General features: G+C 49.3%; 1 protein-coding gene across 1 annotated transcript in view; it reads right to left on the minus strand.

Moving 5' to 3' along the window:
• mctp1a (multiple C2 domains, transmembrane 1a) overlaps window positions 1-20,019 on the minus strand; it is a 94,778-nt gene that overhangs the window by 38,421 nt on the left and 36,338 nt on the right. The window contains 10 exon segments of the mRNA XM_067231215.1: window positions 1,065-1,158; window positions 6,442-6,621; window positions 6,623-6,629; window positions 6,791-6,888; window positions 6,890-6,922; window positions 7,098-7,262; window positions 9,859-9,891; window positions 11,554-11,674; window positions 13,055-13,134; window positions 13,559-13,701. Of these exon segments, the coding sequence (XP_067087316.1) occupies window positions 1,065-1,158; window positions 6,442-6,621; window positions 6,623-6,629; window positions 6,791-6,888; window positions 6,890-6,922; window positions 7,098-7,262; window positions 9,859-9,891; window positions 11,554-11,674; window positions 13,055-13,134; window positions 13,559-13,701 (954 nt within the window).

Consider the following 20,019-nt stretch of genomic DNA (forward strand, 5'->3'; position numbering starts at 1 on the left):
CCTCTCTTCCCGACAATGCCGCTTCAAGGACTCTACACGCTGAGAGGCTCGCAAACGAGGAGTCGCATTCTCCATCGGACAAAATTGTTTCAAAGGGCCATATTTCTGTGGGGTGAAAGCGACAGGCTTTGGATAACATTGTGGTGGATTCAATGCGTCATTGGATACATTTGTGAATGGCATTCCTGTTGATGATAAAATACTGAAAAGACCAGAAAACACGAGCGACATGAGTGTCCCTCCAGAGCTCTGTCGAAGCAGGAGGTGAGATAAACAATGAACAAACAGGCCAACAAGGTTCTTTACTGTTGGGTAAGGCACGTGGTTCCGGAACAATCCGTGACATTCAGACTGAGAGATGAGTTCTGCAATGAGGTCAGCTCCACGCAGAAGGGGGATTTGCATCTCCTTCTACCTCTCCGAAAACCAAGATGGAGACATTGGCCCCTGTTCCTGCTGTTACTGTATGCTAAGTGGATATCAGCTACAACCAAATGAATGAGTGTGCACGTGCGCGCTCGCATGTGTGTGCGTGCGAAACCGGCTCCGCCTGAACAAAGCCAAACTCCACACAAGTCTCGGACTTTTGCGAAACTAGATAGCGCACACTTTGAGAAACTGGGCTTGTCCACCACACACCTCATTAAGACCAAGAATTAATGGAGAAACGAGGACGCGAAGCCGAGAGAAATATTTTGGGGAGAGTCTGGAGCTCAGATAAGGGCTCCTCGGCTACATTTAAATGAGGGGCCGTGTATCACTTCCAAAAATGAGGAAGTGTGTGTGTGTGTGTGCGTTTGTGTGGTCCTGCTTAATTCAGTACTAGTGCTCCCTCCACGAATCACTGGGGCAGTCCTCGATCAGAACGCGTTCGCTGGGACATCGATTCAACAACTCACCCCTGGCCGGCTGTCCGCCCGCTGTCTGCCTGCTTTCGACCTGTTTTCCACCTGAGTGACTTACATGAGACAGTGGACTTGTTCCTACAAGTCGTCGACATGGACAAAGTTGCAGAGTGAACTGGTTGTACAGTAGGAAGGTACAGGAGGTGTTTGCAGTCGTACCTGTGACGTCTGCTGCCATGAGCCCCTCCGCCCGTATGACCTTCACCTGGACCATGCCCACGTCCTTCAGGTTGTGGAAGGACCGCAGAAGACTCTGAGGGTCAGGGGGTCAGGGGTGGAAACAGAGACAAAAACAGGATGCCATTTTCTGTCAAGTTTAGGTTTGTGTGTGTGAGGAGAGAGAGCATTAAACTGATAATAGACATGTTCTGGACCTCAGCCTCCTTCACTGAGGCATGACTGGCAGTGATATCATAGTTACTGGGACCATCACAGAGACACTGGTTGCCCTAGTGTCTGCAGACACACACACACACACCCCTCAGCTCCTTACAGAACACTGATCGGACCCAGATCTGTACGAACGTTAGTAACATGTTATGCACACGCAGACCCATCTTGACAAGTCGGGGAACCAGCCATTCAGTACGTGGAGACCGGCTTCGTCGAGGTGCCCTTTAAAAGCTCTCAATTAGGGCACGGCAGGTCTCCATGTCTGGGCGGGCCGGGCAGACGGCACACACCGAGGGAGAGCAGAGAGGACCGGCTGCACGGGCAGCCAGGCTGCCAGTGTTCGACACGAACACTCAAACACACGCGGAGGACAGAACAGGGAGGACGAGGTCAACGAGAGGGCTACAATAAGCCGGTTCGATCCCCACACACGCCTGTATGCCCACGAAAGCACAGGGAGAGTTTGCGCACACACACACACACTCACACACTCACACACAGTGAAAGACCTGCAATGAGGCCTGGATTGAGAGTTGTGCTGGCATGTCTTAAAAGCAATGAAAATGTACTTCACTTCAATTTATTTCTCTCTCTGGCAATAACCCTTTCCATACCCAGAGGAGTAATTATAATTTAAATTTCCGAGTCAGGGCCAGGCTACAGACTTAATTCATTATAAACTCTGTCAGACTCTGGCTGTTTCCAGAGATATTATTGTCCAAAAGCCTTAGAAAGAAGATGAGAGGAGAAGGAAGGAGAAAAAAAAAACTCTCCACAGAAGTTTAATACATGATTTCTCTGTAGATACGACAGCTTGTTATTTGTGATTATTGGGGATTGCCTAAAAGGGGGGTGAGAAAGAGAGGAAAAGAGAGAGAGAGAGAGAGAGAGAGAGAGAGAGAGAGAGAGAGAGAGAGAGAGAGAGAGAGAGAGAGGGAAAAAAACATGGCTGATTTGTGAAGCTGGAACATTTCCATAGCAGAGGAATTTCTGATTTGTGCGGCTGGCTTTTCAGGCCGCCTCAATAGACAGGCAGAGAGATTGAAAAGCTCAGGAGATGAGGCCTCTTTATTTTTTTAATGAAAGGCTCTAGAATATATTTTCCCACCCTCCAACCCAACCCCCCCTCACTCAGCTACTGGACTGACGAGGAGCCCTGGGTTCAGCAGAGCCCCATTACTGAGGGAGAAGCCCCCCCGCCTCCCAACCGTGGTCCCTGCTGGCTCTGTGGGGGGGGGGGGGGACGCACAGGATGAGGGCGAGATGCAGGGGAGGGGCGGGAGGGGCTCCACGGCGCTGACTGACAGCTTGTCACCGTGACGTCTTATTCCATCTCTGTTGTGGGGGAAAATGAATGTCAGCGCCGCCGAAGCCTTATGACTCGCTGTCATCTGGCAGACGCCTCACCTTTTATCAACGCGCCAAATAACATTTCGTCCTCGTCGTCTCGCGGCCGGACAAACCCGGTCAGGGGACATTAAATCGGATGACTGTGAAATGTCATAATAAAAATGGAATGCTAACAGCTTCCTCCTCCGACTCCACCTACCCAGTCCTCATCTCTCCCTCCCTCCCTCCCCCTCCATCTCCCTCCCTGTTTCAAGTTCCCCCCCTCTCTTCATGGCGGGTCCTCTCATAGTTGGAATTGAGGTGTGTTTGTGGGGGGGGGGGGGGGGGGGGGGGGGGGGAGAGTTATGGGGAAGTGTCAGGGAAGGGGTGGCGTGGAGTGGCACCACTTCAGAAGAGGTCAACCTGCCCCCCTCCCTCCCCCCACCCCCACCCCACCCTCCCACCCCAGGACCATTAGAAGCCATTAGCCCGGATCCTCCTCCCCCATTAGTATGCATCAGTCCCAGTACCCACGCTGGCAGAGGAAGGGAGGACGGATGGAGGGAGAGACGGAGGGAGGGAGAAAGGGGGGGGGAAGGTGTGGAAGGATGGAGGGATGGAGAGACAGAGGGGATGTGGAGGCACGGGGGCGACCAGGTGACAGGCTGGGACACTGGAGGGTCTCCGTTCATCAGCGGTGATATGCACCGTAGTACATCGAGCTGAATAAGGAGCTCATGGTGAGCTCAACTCGATATGGACCATCCTAAACGGGATAGTACGGTGGCAAGGTAGGGTGACACGCACACACACAGCTAAATACACACACACACATTAATGTCTTCTTCTACCTCCCCCCATCTTCAAGACAGGGGACTCCATAGAAACATCCTGTGTCCAGACCACAGAGACCCATGATGAGGGGGAGATGAGAGAGAGAGAGAGAGAAAGAGAGAGAGAGAGAGAGAGAGAGAGAGAGAGAGAGAGAGAGAGAGAGAGAGAGAGACAGAGAGAGAGAGAGACAGAGAGAGAGACAGAGAGAGAGACAGAGAGAGAGACAGAGAGAGAGACAGAGAGAGAGACAGAGAGAGAGAGAGGAGAGAGAGAGAGAGAGAGAGAGAGAGAGAGAGAGAGAGAGAGAGAGAGAGGAGGAGGGCTGAGGCGTTCGGCTGTGTGTTTATCAGTTTCCCTTCAATAGGAAGAGGGGTGGGATTAGGGAGAGCACACAACTCTAGGCACACACTGGGACCTCACAGTTCTTGGGGGGTTGGGGGGGGGGGGGGTGGGGGGGGGTCGGGAATCAGCTGGTGAACGTTTTAAATATTGTTGCCACTTCCATTACCAACCACTCCCCCCCCCCCCCTAACCCCCCTCTGCCAGCCAGCTGAATGTCATCTGATACGTCTGTGCAGCTTTAATGATGTTCCGGGCAGGGGTGGGGGTGGGGGGGGGGGGGGTCGGAGGGATTCTCATTGTGTTCGCTCCTTGTTGTCGTTGCGTCGGGATGTCCCGTCTGCCGCTTGGCCGAGGCGACGGCGCGCCGCGATGACAACGTGTCGCACTTTATAAAGCCCTCGCACCCCCCCCCCCCCCCCTAAGTGTGATGTGGTAGGGTGGTGTGTGTGTCATTAGTGGTGCTGGGTGCTGTTGATTGGATGGACATCCTCAGCGAACACGGTGGTCACAGAGCAATGCCTCACGCGTTCGTGCGTCGACACACACACACACACACACACACACAACACTAGAGGGAGTACTGTGCATCATTAGTATAGCAGCACTTGCGCTTATCCGCGGGTCTTGATAAGGTACATCTGTATTACATTCTCTTACTGAAGAGCATCGGTGGAGAGGAATACGCCAGCACAGAGAGGACACTGGAGTCCTCTTCAAACCCACCTCGCTGTCCCCTGCCTCATCCCTCTGTCCCCTCTCTCCCTCCACACCCCCCCCACCCACCCCGCTGTCCCCTGCCTCATCCCTCTGTCCCTCTCTCCCTCCACCCCCCCCCCCCCACCCACCTCGCTGTCCCCTGCCTCATCCCTCTGTCCCTCTCTCCCTCCACCCCCCCCCCCCCCACCCACCCCGCTGTCCCCTGCCTCATCCCTCTGTCCCTCTCTCCCTCCACCACCCCCCCACCCACCCCGCTGTCCCCTGCCTCATCCCTCTGTCCCTCTCTCCCTCCACCCCCCCCCCCCCCATCCCTCTGTCCCTCTCTCCCTCCACCCCCCCCCCCCCACCCACCTCGCTGTCCCCTGCCTCATCCCCTCTGTCCCCTCTCTCCCTCCACCCCCCCCCCCCCCACCCACCTCGCTGTCCCCCTGCCTCATCCCTCTCTCCCTCCACCCCCCCCCCCCCCACCCACCTCGCTGGCCACGCAGACAGGCGACAGGGAGCAGGTGGTAGCAAGGACGGTGACTAGCGGGAAACGAGAGGGCGAGGAAAGATGGAGGAAAAAAGGTCTTTGCTTTAACCGAGCCCCCCCCCCCCCCAAAAAAAAGGGGGTGGAGTCGTGAAAGGTGAAATAGCTTTTCTCCCCCCCCCCACCCCCCCGCCCCCCCTCTTTTTTTGATTTTACACCGTCTCCCTCGGCAACCCTCGCCCCTTACCCTATCCTCTTTATTACACACACAAACACAGACGCACACACGGAGGATCCCCTCCCCGCCCTCGTCCTGCGTGTGGGCGAGAGGAGTGGCTTGGCGTCTGCCTCGGGCCCTGGAGCTCCCCCTACTGAAGTCCCGGCGCCACTGCGGCGCCGAGAGCTCTCGGCCGCGGCTGGCCAATGAGGCGTCGCCGTGGGTATGTAGGTCACGCGCCCGTGTGTTGGCCCGTGGAGTGTTTTTCCCGGAAAGATCAAACACGCCGCCCGGCAGGATGTTCAAACTTAAATCAGAGCACAGTTTACAGACGTGCACACACACACACTTTGGTTTCCGCATTCTCACACAAACAAACGCTCGTAGAAACAAATGTTTACAGGATCCCAATCAAGCACGCCCACTCGAGCAGACAAAGTAGGCCGCTTGAGCGCGGCGCGATCACTGCGAGACAAATCCCAGCGTCCAGATGAGAGCGACAGGAACTCTTTGTTAATGTGGGAGAACAGGCAGTGCGTCGCTGTATACACGACTGTGATTGCAGGCCTGCGCTAAACATGCCCTCGGAATTTCGGTAACCCAAGAGGTTCGGCCTTGTCAAAGAGAGGGAGCTGTGCACGTGTTCGTTTGTGCACGCGTGCGTCATGCACACGCGAGTGTGTGTGTGTTTCGTGTGGGTGCGACGGCTGAGTGACAGGCAGAGAGGGGGGGAGGGGGAGGGGTTAGCCTTGTTGAGACAAAGGGATGGGTGGAGGGTCTTGTGTGGGGGGCCTCAGGAGGCCATAGAAACAATACACACGTACACACACGCGCGCGCACACACACACACAGGCACAGCCAGACCACAAGAGACAGTGGAAGGAGGCATTCAGGTAGTCTCAATGGACCCTGTCAATGTCTTCTCTCTCCGCTCTCCTCCTCCCTCCTCGTCCTCTCATCCCGTCCTTTCTCTTTTCAGCTCCGCGCCTTTGTCGACGTGAAGCTAGCGCTACGTCGATCCTACGCGCTCCCGACAGCAGAGCTGCCGCAACGGGGAGGCTCTCCCAGTTTGCGAAGCGGCCGGAACAAAAAACCAACGTCGGCTGCGGGTGATTCGACAGGCTACCGGAGACCTGTTGCCTCGTTTAACCACAAGAGGGGGCAGTCGAGACCGTGCTGCTGGAGACTGTGGTTAAGGTCCCCCGACACCCCCCCCCCCCACACACACACCTCACGTATCTCTGCAGGATCTGGTGTCTCTCGTGGGGGTCGTCCAGCATGTTGACCGAGAGGTCGGAGATGGAGACGGCGGCCGAGGCGGTCAGGGTGACCAGCAGCACCAGGACGCCCTCGCCCTCCTCCAGGGGCAGGTCCAGCTTGTGTGTCTGCTCCTTACTCAGGCCTGACAGGTCTATTCGTACACCTGGAACACACACACACACACACCAACACACACACACACACACACAGTGGAGGACAGCACTAGGCCTATGAGTGAAAACACGTTGACTGAGCAGGTAATGGCTGGGGGCTTGGATGAAGAGAGCCCACACCCTAGTGTGTGTGTGTGTGTGTGAGGCCCACCTGCCCATGAAGTCATCCCTCTTGCCTGCGTCTTTGTCCCAGACGGTGATGTCGACGTAGCCCCCCTGTTCCTCGTACAGGTGGAAGTCAAACTGCTCCCCTCCACTGGGGGCTCAGAGTCTTCGGTATCGTCTGTGGATGGAAGTTGTGTGTGTGTGTGTGTGTGTGTGTGTTTTCGATCTTTAGGACACGTGCAAACGTACCGAGTCTGTGACTCGTTCCCACAGACGGTTCAGCAATGGCCATAGGTGTTGGACGTTTTGGATTCTACAGGTCAATGTTTTCCTGGGAGAGTGCGAGGGAGTACCTTGCTCTTGTACTTCTGATGGCCCAGTCTGCACTTCACGTAAGGGTCACTGAGGCCATTGGTGTCCATGGGCTGGAGGTCGCGACCTTCTATTAAACTGATGCTCACTATTCCCCTCCACAGCTGAGCTTTCTTGTGTACATCTGACAGACGGATACTCTGTTGCTGGAGGTATTCGCACACACGCACACACACACACAGACACACACGCAGAGAAATGAGTACATGAGCTCCTGGCATCGATGACAGTGTATCAGGGGTCCGTGGACTGAGCGGGAAGAACACACAGACACAACGGACACACAGGCGCCACGGCAACACAAAGAGGTGCAGGCAGAGGTAGGCGATCACAGATCACAGTGAAACACAGAGCATCTGAACAGACTGGGCTCGGAGGGAAGTGATCTCCAGGCATGCTGAGGATCACCACTGGAACATAAGTGTGGACCTGCAGTACAGCATCAGTGTCCTGAGACACACACAGACGCCACACACAAACACACACGCACACGTACACAAACAAGGGCCAATGACTGGGCCCTTAGACTTTGACTGATTGCTTCTGAATAGACTGAGCAAATCCACTCAGCAATATTGTCTGTATTTACTAATTCTCTTTGATGGTTCCCCCTAGTTTAGGAACGTTTTCAGGCAGTTTTCTAATCGCTTACAGGCCTATTTTAACCCCTCCGAAAGTCATGCTGCAGTGGCTCCCAAAAAACAAAGACGGGGTACTTATTTGTCAAACAAACACATCGCTCCGAGTTATCTCCCTGTCTCCCTGCCTCGTTAGGAAGCCTCATTAGCAGCATCTTTGTTTGGCTTGAATTTCATTAAACTCTGAACAAAACCCTGCCGCACAAGTGCAGCGCTTTGATCTGAAGACGAAACCTCTTCATTTTCCATTCTCCAGACATTAAACAATGCGAGTGGCTCCCTCGGATACAACCACCCATGCAGAACTCACGATCGGTCTCGCAGCCATGTCAACTCGCTGTTTTGCTAATAGTGGCAGGCCTATACTAACTCCTCATTGCAGCTGAAGCCTAATTGAGAGGCATCGTTATTGTTTTGTTGCAACATCGCTCTGATTACGTAAAAGGCATGGCCGATGTGGATTAGGAAGTAAAACGGTGCATAGCTAAAGTGGAGCACGGAAGACAATGAGCTGAAAAACCGCTGGATTGGAATGCCACAATGAAATAAATAGTTTATGCAAGGGAGCTCATACAAAGCCCTGTATATATGAACTGTTACAAGTTACAAAAAGCCAAGACTTTGGATGAAGTGAGGGGGCTGAACAGACTAAGACGTTTAGCTTTTCTGAACTAATACAGACAACAGAAAATGTAATTATATTTTGGTCATAATCATCTTATATTAGTTCTTGCATAGTTTGTATTCTTTGGAGTCCAACACGATTAAAGAGAAGTGGGGTGCAGTATAAAATAACTGCTCGAGAAGCCAGGCAGGCGTTTACGCACCCAAGAGTAGGGCGTGCTAGGGAAGTACAGTAGCTAGTTAGCGTCAGAGCTAATTCCCGAGTCACATGCGGGATGGCCCAGTTTGGAGCTTCAAAGGGTTGGTTTGGGGAAACACTACAGCAGGACGCCTGCCCAACGCCGACCAGAAAACACTTAAATATGTTTCTGTGTCTCTGTATTACCTCAAACTTTTGCCGCACCCAAAAGGCAGGCCTTTGCCGTTGGAGGGAAAAAAGATGGCAACTTTTTTGTCTATCAGAAATTGTATTTCTCACATTATGATCTCAAAGAGATCTGCTTCTGAGCTCTAAGGGAGTAACTGGGGCTACTGTGCAATGCACCATGGTATAAACAAAAACATATCTTAGGTGACACAGATAACCATTGGCTGAGGACCAGGTATGAGGGCATGCATGCGCCAATGAGAGGAGCCCAGACCAGCATGCCTTCTGCTGGGATGAGGTAACAAGACAGCCAACACCAGGAAGGGCGGAAGAAAAGCGACGGGTCAAAGGTCACTGCGGCCAGGGAAAGATGGAAACGTAAACAGGATGTGGGATCGATGGAGAGGAGGGGCAGGGGCCCAAGTGAGACCATCCTGCCCTCCTAACACAAATGCACTGGATCCATTAGGTGACACCAGTCTGAAGGTTCATACCACCCGGTCCTCCCTCTATTCAGTGCCCGTCTCCACCACATTGCTCTTCACAGAGGGAGAGGGGACCGTATGAGGGTGAACGATGACAAAAAAGTATACACATAAGAACACAGGAGGTTTTATTTCCTCACCCGACAGCTGCAATACACCGTGTCTGCTGCCTAAAGCAAGTGTTTGGGACAAGCTTGTCTTTCGAAAGTCTGACAGTGCACTGCTTGGCTCAGGTGAGATGGGGCGTTTGTACTCTGTGTGTGTGTGTTTACGTGTGTTTGTTGTGTGCACAGCTGCATTGCCCTCCTTTCTATTCCAGTGAGTTCACGATAAGAGGGGGCGTAGGAAGAATAAGCCACTCCTCCCCTCAGCATAGCGTGCATGTTAGCTGCGGGTCTGGACTGTATATTGCAGCGTGTGGAAAATAAAAGCTGGTGGAGCGAGGAAACAGGAAGGGCGGGGGGGGGGAAACTGATAAAGATGGACACATCGAGGCTCCACCAGTAACCCAGGACAACAGTGGAGGGGTGCTGAGGGGGGGGGGGGGGGTTGTGAAGGGGGGCATTAGGTTGTCGAAGGCCAGGCGAGTGAGTGTGTGAGCGTGGGTGTGTGTGAGCGTGTGGATTACCTTACTAGTTCGTTTCCCGCTCCTTCTTAAAAGCTGAAAATGAGACAAAGCCGTTACAGAGCGTTCCCTTTCCTGTCGCACCTGTCCGGTGTTGAAAGGTCAGAGTTCACCACGAGGGGGGACAGGGAGAGGGGTCATGGGGCGGCCGCTCGGATCCGACTCGGGCCGCTCTGCCAGATCGGAAATCCATTAGAAGAGACCCACTCCGAGCCACCTTGCTGCACGCGCGGCGTGTGTGTGCGGGCATACTGTATGCACATGCTTGCATACACACACACACACACACACACTCTCTCATGGACAACATGCAGTCCTCCTGCACACTAAGTGGTGGAAAATGCCACTGTACATTTAGCAGATGTACTTAGCTGGCTGTTCAACAGTGCTCCTGAACAAATGGTTGATCATATTTTTGGTGCCCTACATAATATGCTGCATATAACTTGAGAATCAGTCCTTCTCAACCCTTACATCAGAATCCATGTAGTACGAATGACCATAAAATAGATTTGGAGTTGTTTCGATTTGGGCCAGTAGGTGGCGATAGTGAAACCCAAAACTAATTCCATCACAGTAACCTTGTGCTCTTTTATCTCAGTTTGAGAGAACCAAAATGATGCTTAACCTAAATAGAGTTTATTTGTTCTGTCAAATGTGGAGTTTCTGAACCAAATAAGCAGCAGAATGAAGACATCAGATCAAAGAGAATAAAACATTTCCCTCTGGACTCTGCCTTGTTCTTTATCAAACATGCAGGGGTCCAATTAACCAAACAAATAATTGAACAGAAATAAATACGACTCTGAAACACTGAGCACGTCCACAGAGGAAAGAACCCACATAATTAGGAGAGACAGAATCCTGCACTCTTTGAACATGGAATACTTTTTTTCCCCCCGTTTGTGTGTTCCGCGAGTGTGATATGCGCCGAGGATCTTATTTCGAGCTGTGTGAATTAATTTCCGAGTCGAAAGCTGGATGCATCCAGGTTCGAGTTCAACTACAGGCTGTCCTCTTGAGCAGTTTCTGTAGTTCCAGATCAAACTTTCAGTTAAGGGACAAAACTGCCACTTTCTCCGTCAATGTTAGCATCTTACTCCCGTGTAGACAAACTCACACTGCTCTAAAACTCAGTTAACAATCACTACACACTCCATTGTAATACACGGCATGCTCAATTAGACTACACCATGTAATGCTACCCTGCTGTATATAAACATGAGCCCCGACTGGTGGTGGTGTAGGTACAGTACAAATCACTCAGTACTCAGTGTGACAACAATAGAGAGTATGACTTCAGTCTCCCCTTGTTTTTCGCATGTTCCTCTTACTAAATCTCTCGTTATCGGTAGGAGTCAGGCACACAAGATGAGTGATTATACACACGTTTCACAGGAAAGAGAGGTGAGATAGGAGATGGGAGGATAAGACAAGGGAGAGCGGGAGGGACTGAGGAAGCGAGAGAGGGGGGTGGAGCAGAGAAAGAGAAGGAGAGAGAGGGACTGTCAAGGAGAGAGAAAGAGAGATAAGAGTGATGAGGAGAGTAGTTACTAAAGAGGACGGAGAAAGAGACAGCGAGAGAGACAGCGAGAGAGAGAGAGACAGCGAGAGAGAGACAGCGAGAGAGACAGCGAGAGAGAGACAGCGAGAGAGAGACAGCGAGAGAGAGACAGTGAGAGAGACAGCGAGAGACACTTGACTTACAGCTTCCCTGAAGTCCCCCTCTTTCGGTGACAGAGTGACAGCAAGGTCAAGGGTGCCTAGGTCATTATCAGGATATTGGGGGTCCTTAAGATCAAGGGTCACGTCAAGGGTCCTTCGAAGTAGAAGAGGGATAATGTCACACCAAAACATATATTAAACAAAGCTCAATGTTATAATTGTATTATACATTAACTCATTACAGTTTTTCTCGATTGCTAAGACACATTTCTTGAAACGGTGACCCATTTTCTCAAACTGTGAACACTAAACCTCATCTTTAAGCACTATTTACAAAACCTCTGAATCGTATGCAAAAGGAAACTTTCACCTCAAAACAGATTTATCTGGGCTCAAAGTCAAACACTGCTCTCAAATCATAAACAAAGTGATCAAAACGATATACACTATCAAGCAGTCAGTAAACAATACACCAAAAAATAGAAAACACATTGTTCAAAACATATAGTTCTCATGTATCTGTCATTGTCTATGATGAACAAAAACATGTTCTAGCATAGTAGCTCAAAATTGATCAGAAATTAATACTCTGCTTTGCTCTTTGCAACAAAAAAAAATCCTTTCTCCTGCTTGTACCCTATACAGTACTGTACCCTGCATCTCACAAACATGTCCTTTGTCTCTCTGATACTGTTCTCTCTTTGTTGATATGAACCTGCAACCAGTCAAAATCTATTGAGCAGTCAGTACTGTTACTGTAACAAATGGAAAGCACAATGTTCAGGGCCATACAATGTGTTCATTGTACAGTATATAGTCAACAAAGCACTGTACTACAGTATACAATACTGAAAGGGACAAATATCTAAGGAGTAAACTTGTAATCAATGTGCTTCTTCTTATCTTTGGGCTGGGTCAGGCCAGAGCACTTCGACATCACAAGCTATATTTTTCCACCTTCAACAACCTGTTTGCTCTCTGAACTGGCTTATATTGGTTGTGTCACATCATTTGAAAACAAGTTAAATCAATTTTGAGTGGTTGTGTTTAATCAATGACATGTTTTCTCTATTTGTAATTGATTGTTGCCACTTGTGTTCACCAGTATGGATGACATGTGCATTAGAGTGCAGAATGTGTTTTGAGAATGAGTATGTGTTTTAGAGTTTTGCTGAAAAGTGAGATGTGCAAATTGTGTTTTACCATGTGAAATGGTTTAAGGTATTGACAACAGATTGCACAATTAGCTAAATGAGTTCAGGCAACTGAGAACTTTGTTCAGCCAATGGGTTTTAGTGTTTTAGCAATTGAGAAAAACTGTAAGCAGCAGTCAGCAGAATTGCACTGTATGATTATGTATGTATCCATAAAAGAACACTAGGGGGCAGTGTTGAATAATTTCTGAAAACTACTGTCACTGGAAAGCAATAAAGAGAGAGAGAGAAAAAAGGGAGATAGAGAGAGAGAGAGAGAGAGAGAAATGAGGGAGATAAAGGATGAAGAGTGAAGGATTGGGTGGTTATGTCCTTCAGACCTTTGGTGTTCCAGTGACTCCAGGTAAAGGTAGGCAGACCCCATGAAGTCATCCTGAAGGCCAAAGTCATAATCAAACACCTGGAACAACAACACAACAGCACTGTTACCAACACGGCAAACGTCTCCCAAATTCAACCGCAAAAGTCCATACTCACACCAACCACAAGTGGGTGCTCTGTAGTAATATGTAAACAGTCACAGTAATTCCAAGGGAAGCCGAGAAACGGAGCGTTAAGGACCCGGATCCCAAACACACGCGTGTCCACAGACTGCTGTGTGTGGCTCCTGCCGTGAACCTACTAGGGAGTCAGGTGGCTGAGCGGTGAGGGAGTCGGGCTAGTAATCTGAAGGTTGCCAGTTCGATTCCCGGCTGTGTCAAATGACGTTGTGTCCTTGGGCAAGGCACTGCACCCTACTTGCCTCGGGGGGAATGTCCCTGTACTTACTGTAAGTCGCTCTGGATAAGAGCGTCTGCTAAATGAAAATAAATGACTAAATGTACCTTAACGTAGAGCGGCTCCCTCAGGCTGTCCACCAGCAGGCAGAACCTCTCGTCCCACACCGGGTTTAGGTTCTTGTGGATGGTCTTGCTCCGGAACACCTCCTTCCCCGCGATCTTAAACTTCACATAGGGGTCGCTGGTCCCTGCGGAGACACAGGGCAGAGAGGGTGAGGGGTCGTCTGGAACAGAGTTGCTACGTGATGAGGTGATTGTTGGCTCTGGGTGAGGTGGGAGAGGACACGCTGAAGAGAATGATGCTTTGTGTTCCGGAAGCAGAAGATGGCCTTGTTCTCTTTCCGTAGGGACGGACAGAGTTGAGTCTCTCTCTCTCTCTCTTTTTTGATTTTATTCAAGAGAACGCTGCACCTTTTTCTTTCCTTTCCAAAAATGTCGAGAAGGAACATTTTTGGCGAGGAACAGAAGGTTTCAATTTAAGAGATGAACCCTTCTGTTCCTCACTCAAAATTTGCCTTCTCAACGTGATGCCAAAATGTCTGAAAATTAGTATACATGCCTCACATCTCATGGGGACCAAAAAAGCCTCAAGGACCCCTAAGGTCTGAGCTTACAGTAGGCAGTAAGCAGTAGGATTGGATTTCTTGCGTCATGTGTTGAGAAGTTGTATTTTGATCGATATTGTGAGACTGCGTTTTGACACTGTATAAAATCCCATTCACTTTAGTCACTTAGCGTACTCACGCAAACACACTTTCTAACACAATAGTGCCTGTGGCTCAGTTTGCTACAGTGTAGAATCTGTACCCTTGTGGCTACGGTTCAAATCCCATTACAAGTAAGAGCCTTGAGATTTAGAATCCTGCAGGTTGAAATGTGCTTTTACGGTTCGTTGGTCGGCTGTTAAGTCTAACCCTCGAACATGTCACTTTTACAGCATTGATGCTTGTGAGCCCAGTGGCAGGGCAGATCACACACAGACGCTGCTCGTCCTCATAATCGCCATCATGTGACTCACGCTCCAGGTCATGTGACTCAGGCTGAAGCCTAATTGGCCAAGACAGAGTGGCAGCCTCTGAGTGTGCTCTGTGATGTCCACCGGCTCTTTCTCTGTGTCTTTGTTATCTTCCTTATTTATAATTACTGTGGTCTGTTCTAGAAAGACACCCCCACAAAATGCGCAGACTTGTTGCTGGCAACCCGTCCTACCCTCTACATCTTCAAGAGAGGATCGGAGAAGCTCATATGCCAAGAACAACATGTTCAAACACTTGTTTGTTCCATCTTGCACCACGAAACACAAAAAACACAATCAATGGAAACGGTCTCGATATATTTATTTCCGTCTGTTGCAGTGGGACAGTTCAGTTGTGAGTGAATGTGTTTTAAGGTTTTAGTAAAAGTTAAGAACAAATGTGGAATGTGTTAAGTGAGACTGTAGTGTATGTGATCTGTTTACTAGAGGGTGGTTCCAGAGAAAAATACTGAATTAACCATAACGTTTTATTCTATTCTATTAAACATGTTGTGCTTTCTTACTTTGAACTTGTTTTATGATGCTTCCCAAGTCAAAAATATTTTATCATAGAGTAAAAACAATGTCTATATTTGACCACTAGATGGGGATCTTGATTAAGAGTTAGTTTTATGGGACATAATCTGATGATCTTCATTTATAACTGTGACCAACCAGTGAAAATATCTCTAGGCCAACACAAGCCATATCAACACAATTTCTCACTCTCTGTTTCTCTTTCTCTCTCATACACACAGAGACACACACACACACACACACGCACAGACACACATGATATTGAGACAGCGAGAGGATGACACAGGTAATTTTGCCCTACCTACTCGCTTACCATTACACGACGATTTATCACGGGGAACATGTTCATTACCTTGAAAAATGGTCATTGATCCAACTTCCTGATCACAGACTCACCCACCCTTACTCTCTGGTGTTTTTAATGAATAGGTCTTCTGGTGCTATTTAAAGAGAAAATCAATTCACCCTCCAGCCAGATGAAAAATATCACAGAAACTGGCTTTCTTTCACATTCACCCCCCGTAAACACGTTTTGCGGCCTCGATTAAGCCAAGGGGCTACAGACGGGGGTCCTTTATCTTATTGAATAACGCTGTAGAGAAGGACAAGGAGGAGAAGCCTGGGTAAATGTCACCATGGTGAGGCTCTCTGCTGTGCTTGGTTGTCTGTGAAAGAGACAGGCTGTCAGGCTGCGAGGGCCTCGCGTTCAGCCTGAGACGAGGGACCACCTGAAGGAGACCCATGGGAGGACCAAACATGCATCCACCAACTCTGTTCCTTCCTACCGAGCCACAGGGATGTTCTGTCCACCTACTGTCCTGTATCATGAAAAGCGAATACAGTATACAGGTTCAAAGTCTGCCCCTTGTTCAGCTCTTTAGATCTGTGTCTGCTAAACAAATATATCACAATGACATTTTAGCTGTCCTTGTTTTCAACATGGAGGCATTCTGTCTGGCATGTGGACTTTGCATCCCTGGATGGACTTCTCCCCTCGCTCCCTTCACGGTCACGGTGTCTGTGTGTGTCTCTCTGTGTGTGTGTGTGTGTCTCTCTCTGTCTCTCTCCCTCTCTCCCTTTCCCCTCTCTCTCCCCTCTCTCTCTCCTCTCTCTCTGACGTGTCCCAGGGAGGGCTTTTCTCTCTGGGGTTCTCTCCAGGAGACACTCTGTCCATCCCATCAACACCACTTGTGTTGACCCGAGGGAGGTCTTTCCGGAAAATGCTGAAGTGGACTCGAAGCTGCCAGCCTGACTGTTATGTGGAGTGGCAGTACACTAACTCAGGCCTTCTGGGACAACATATACACTCGATATACACTGTAAACTGCATACTTCAAGATACACTATACACTACACACTACCACTACTGCCTTTTAGGGGTTTCAGCAAAGAAGCCGTTCAGAGGGTCATTGAAAGGACGTAGAATATTCTAAGAGATGAGAAGTGCTTTAGATGAGGTAGTGCTGTGTGTTGTTGTTATTGTGCTTTGCAACATGGGTAACGTAGTGCTGACGCCAAAGTCTCAGACACCAAGCATTCCTAACTGGGTGAGACGCTGTATATTCAGAAAGACTTGACAAGCAGAAGGATACTCAGAGGGAGGTAACGTGTCAAACTGTCAACATTACCACTGAAGACTCCTCCAGGGATATTTATCGACCTTAAAGTACAGATGGAAACATAATCCCCAGCACATAAAGAATTCATACACTGTTTGCATAAAAGGGATCAGTCCGGTAAGTAGCCCTAGTCTTCTCAGGCTGACTGAGTTTAGCCAGGAGAGCCGCTGGTTGCTGCACCCAGGTTCGGGGACGCCACTTGGCGGTTCCCATCTTGAAGTGCGGCCCCCACGCACCCGAGTCCAGCAACCCCTGTCCACCACGTCGGTCGATATCCCTCCGACACACACCAGTGATTCAGCCTGTCCCCACGACACCCTCCTATACAGCTATAAACGGACCGATTAAAACTATTCATCCTGCAGGCTGAAGAGCATGAAATGGAAGTTCCGGGGGGGTGGCGTGTCGGTCTTCAGGCACGGGCTGTGCTCAGGTGGAGGGTACAACGTCGTAAGTCCTTCCCAGGAACAGCACGCCGCTGAGGAGAGAGAAAAGCAGGTACTGTGGAGCGTGGAAATGGAAGGCAGGCAGAGTGCCAAGCTCGCTCAGTCAAGGTGCGTCGAGTGACTGCAGGATGGATGGTCAGGCGGGCGAGCTGGCAGGTGGGCAAAACGACTGCTTTCTCCCCGAGCACTTTTTCCTCCACACGACGAGAGGAATGGGATGAATGGATCTTCCGGTGAATAAACACGACCGCTATCCACTGACATTCGTTTCCTTCAGTTCAGCCAAGACACTCGCGTATTCGATTTGAAAACGTATTGATAACCATGGACATGGAAATAGGTTTGACTTTGGCGGAGTGGATGAATCTAAGGGAAGCGCTCCCTCCATCCTCGATGCGACACATACATATATGAAATATGAGACAGGGAGCAATGCAGATATGATCCCCCTGGTGGATAGAACATACAGACAGCAAAGGGGGAGAAGGGGATGGCAGCAGCACTGACCATACAGCAACCGCGGGTGAGTGTGTGCGTATCCTTTAAATGCCGCCTCATCGGACGTGGCCCGATAAGCTTGAGCTGCTAACACAGGTGTGCTTAATGAGCGGATGACGCGCGCTGATGGCCGTGTAGATGTGGTGTGCCAGCCCTGTGGGTGAACTGGGAATACTGGTCATGGACGAGACTGACGTGGTACGTGGCCAGCTCCCCCATGACCCTTACAATACCCCTGTGTCCCTTGAGACTCCTCATGTCACCGGATGGGACCTGACTAATTTATCGACAACATCACGTTTACAAGTGAATATCACACAATTCAGACAACAGGGGATTTGTAGGTGACGCAAATACTACTTCTGACCATGAGGGGGCAGTGTGCCTCTGTGTACAGTCCCGGAACACTGTTTTGGAGTTGCAGAGAGCCACGATGATACACATTAAATAAATGGTAAATAAATGGTAAATAAATGTTTCTTTCCAGTCCTTCTATGGAATTTAGAGTACAGGCTATTTTGAAGTCTGATAAGCACAGCTGTTTGTTCTCTCTCTCACCCCTTCTCTCTAGTAGAGAGAAGGGGTGAGAAAGCACCCCTTTCAGTGTGAAAGGGGTGCTTTCACACTGCTTCCCTCAGTGTGAAAGCATATCAACTGTTTTATGTCCCCTCATCACACTATCTTCCAGACGGTTGCATCTCTTTGCAGTTGGTACTTATGCCCTGTAATGGCACTTGTCTTGCCTTGCATAACAGCGGGAACAGCCACTTGGTCCTAGGTCCACTACCCTAGGTCCACTAGCCCCTGCTATTATAACCTAAATCACATTAGCATGCCAATGACTTGTGACCAATGAGAGGGGATTTAATTTATGAAGGAGTTGTGTCAATCTTGAAAGAAATACATTTGAATAAACCAAAATATTTCCTTCTCACAAACTCTATGGCAATGGCAACAGAACCAGGGCAGTCATATACCTGTAGCAATGGCCCAAAGCTGATTTAATTAGCACTCAGTAGAGCCACACTGAAATATTACAAGATCTCTCTCATTCTAATAGGGACATTAACATTCAAGGTCTATCTAGAGACTCAATAAATGCCCTGTAGAAATGCAGAAATGTGGTCCTCTCTCCCCAATCATTCACTTCAATGATTGGAGAACGTCCATTCTGCTCACACGCGGAGAAAAGTACACACGCTTGTATTCAACTCAGCCATGGAGAAGCGTTTGCATGAACGACGACACAGAGAAATGCAAATGCTTTGAAAGACGACGTCAGTATCAGGGCACAGCCTCTCTATTCCTTGAAGGTAAATGGAGTCAATCTCCATCTCCAAAACAATTTGCTGTTCCCGTTTTCTAAACTATTGTCTTTGTCCACCATCTCTCCTGTTCTTTCTACTATCACACCCTCGACACACACACACACTCATAAACACACTTTATCAAGCACATAATGGTGTGTCTGTGGTCCCTCAAATCCAGATTAACTGTGTGTTGATTCTATCATCTCTACTAACACAGAGACACACACACACACACAGTATACAGTCAAACAGATAGGGCTTGAGTCATGTGAAAGGCAAGGCCTTGACCTTGTCCAATGAGGCTGGCAGGAGGAGGGATGAGTCAAACTCTGGTGACAGAGGATGAGAGATACGCCCGGGAGAGATGACATGTGGATGAGGATGAGCTCTCTGGATAGGAGCTAGGGTGAGGTACCACACCTAAGATATCCAACACCCCAAATCTCAAGTCGGGTCACTTTCACTAGACTGTGAGTGGTGCAATGCTGTGAAGACCTTGATATATGTGATCTTGAGAGTCCCACACATCAGTTAACATGAGACAGAGGAGAGTGTATAGGATGGTGACGTGTTTACGGCTATACATTAAAAGAGCCAGTTAGCCCATTACAGTGCTATTACAGGAAAAACTTTACAGAACCTGGAACTTGGGATTCATTTTGAGAGATGAATGAATGAATGTCGTTATACTCACTGGATCATTATTCATAATTAATGAGGTCATGAGTCACAACTGGCACAAAAAGGACAAAAATATCTCCTTTAGAGTTTAGGATCAGGTAATTAGATTTCCCAATAGGAAAGGCTGTCATCATATCCTCCCAAAAAGATAGAATCCATTTTAATGAGTCTCAGTGTGTCAAGACAGTATCATTCCTCCTGTCTCAACACAAGTCAGGGTAGCCTTTGATAAGAATCTGTACACGACACAGCGTGTTGACAGTTCTTTCACATATGCACAGAAAACATAATATTGTAAATGTAAACTGGGATTGAAAGTGCAATCCACCATAGAACATTCTAGAGTAAAACACCTGGGCCCACTGTCCCAGTCGCTTCCTGGATGTGCCACATTAATAAT

This window comes from Osmerus mordax, chromosome 28 (assembly GCF_038355195.1).
Source record: "Osmerus mordax isolate fOsmMor3 chromosome 28, fOsmMor3.pri, whole genome shotgun sequence".
In the NCBI taxonomy this organism is placed as follows: Eukaryota; Metazoa; Chordata; class Actinopteri; order Osmeriformes; family Osmeridae; genus Osmerus; species Osmerus mordax.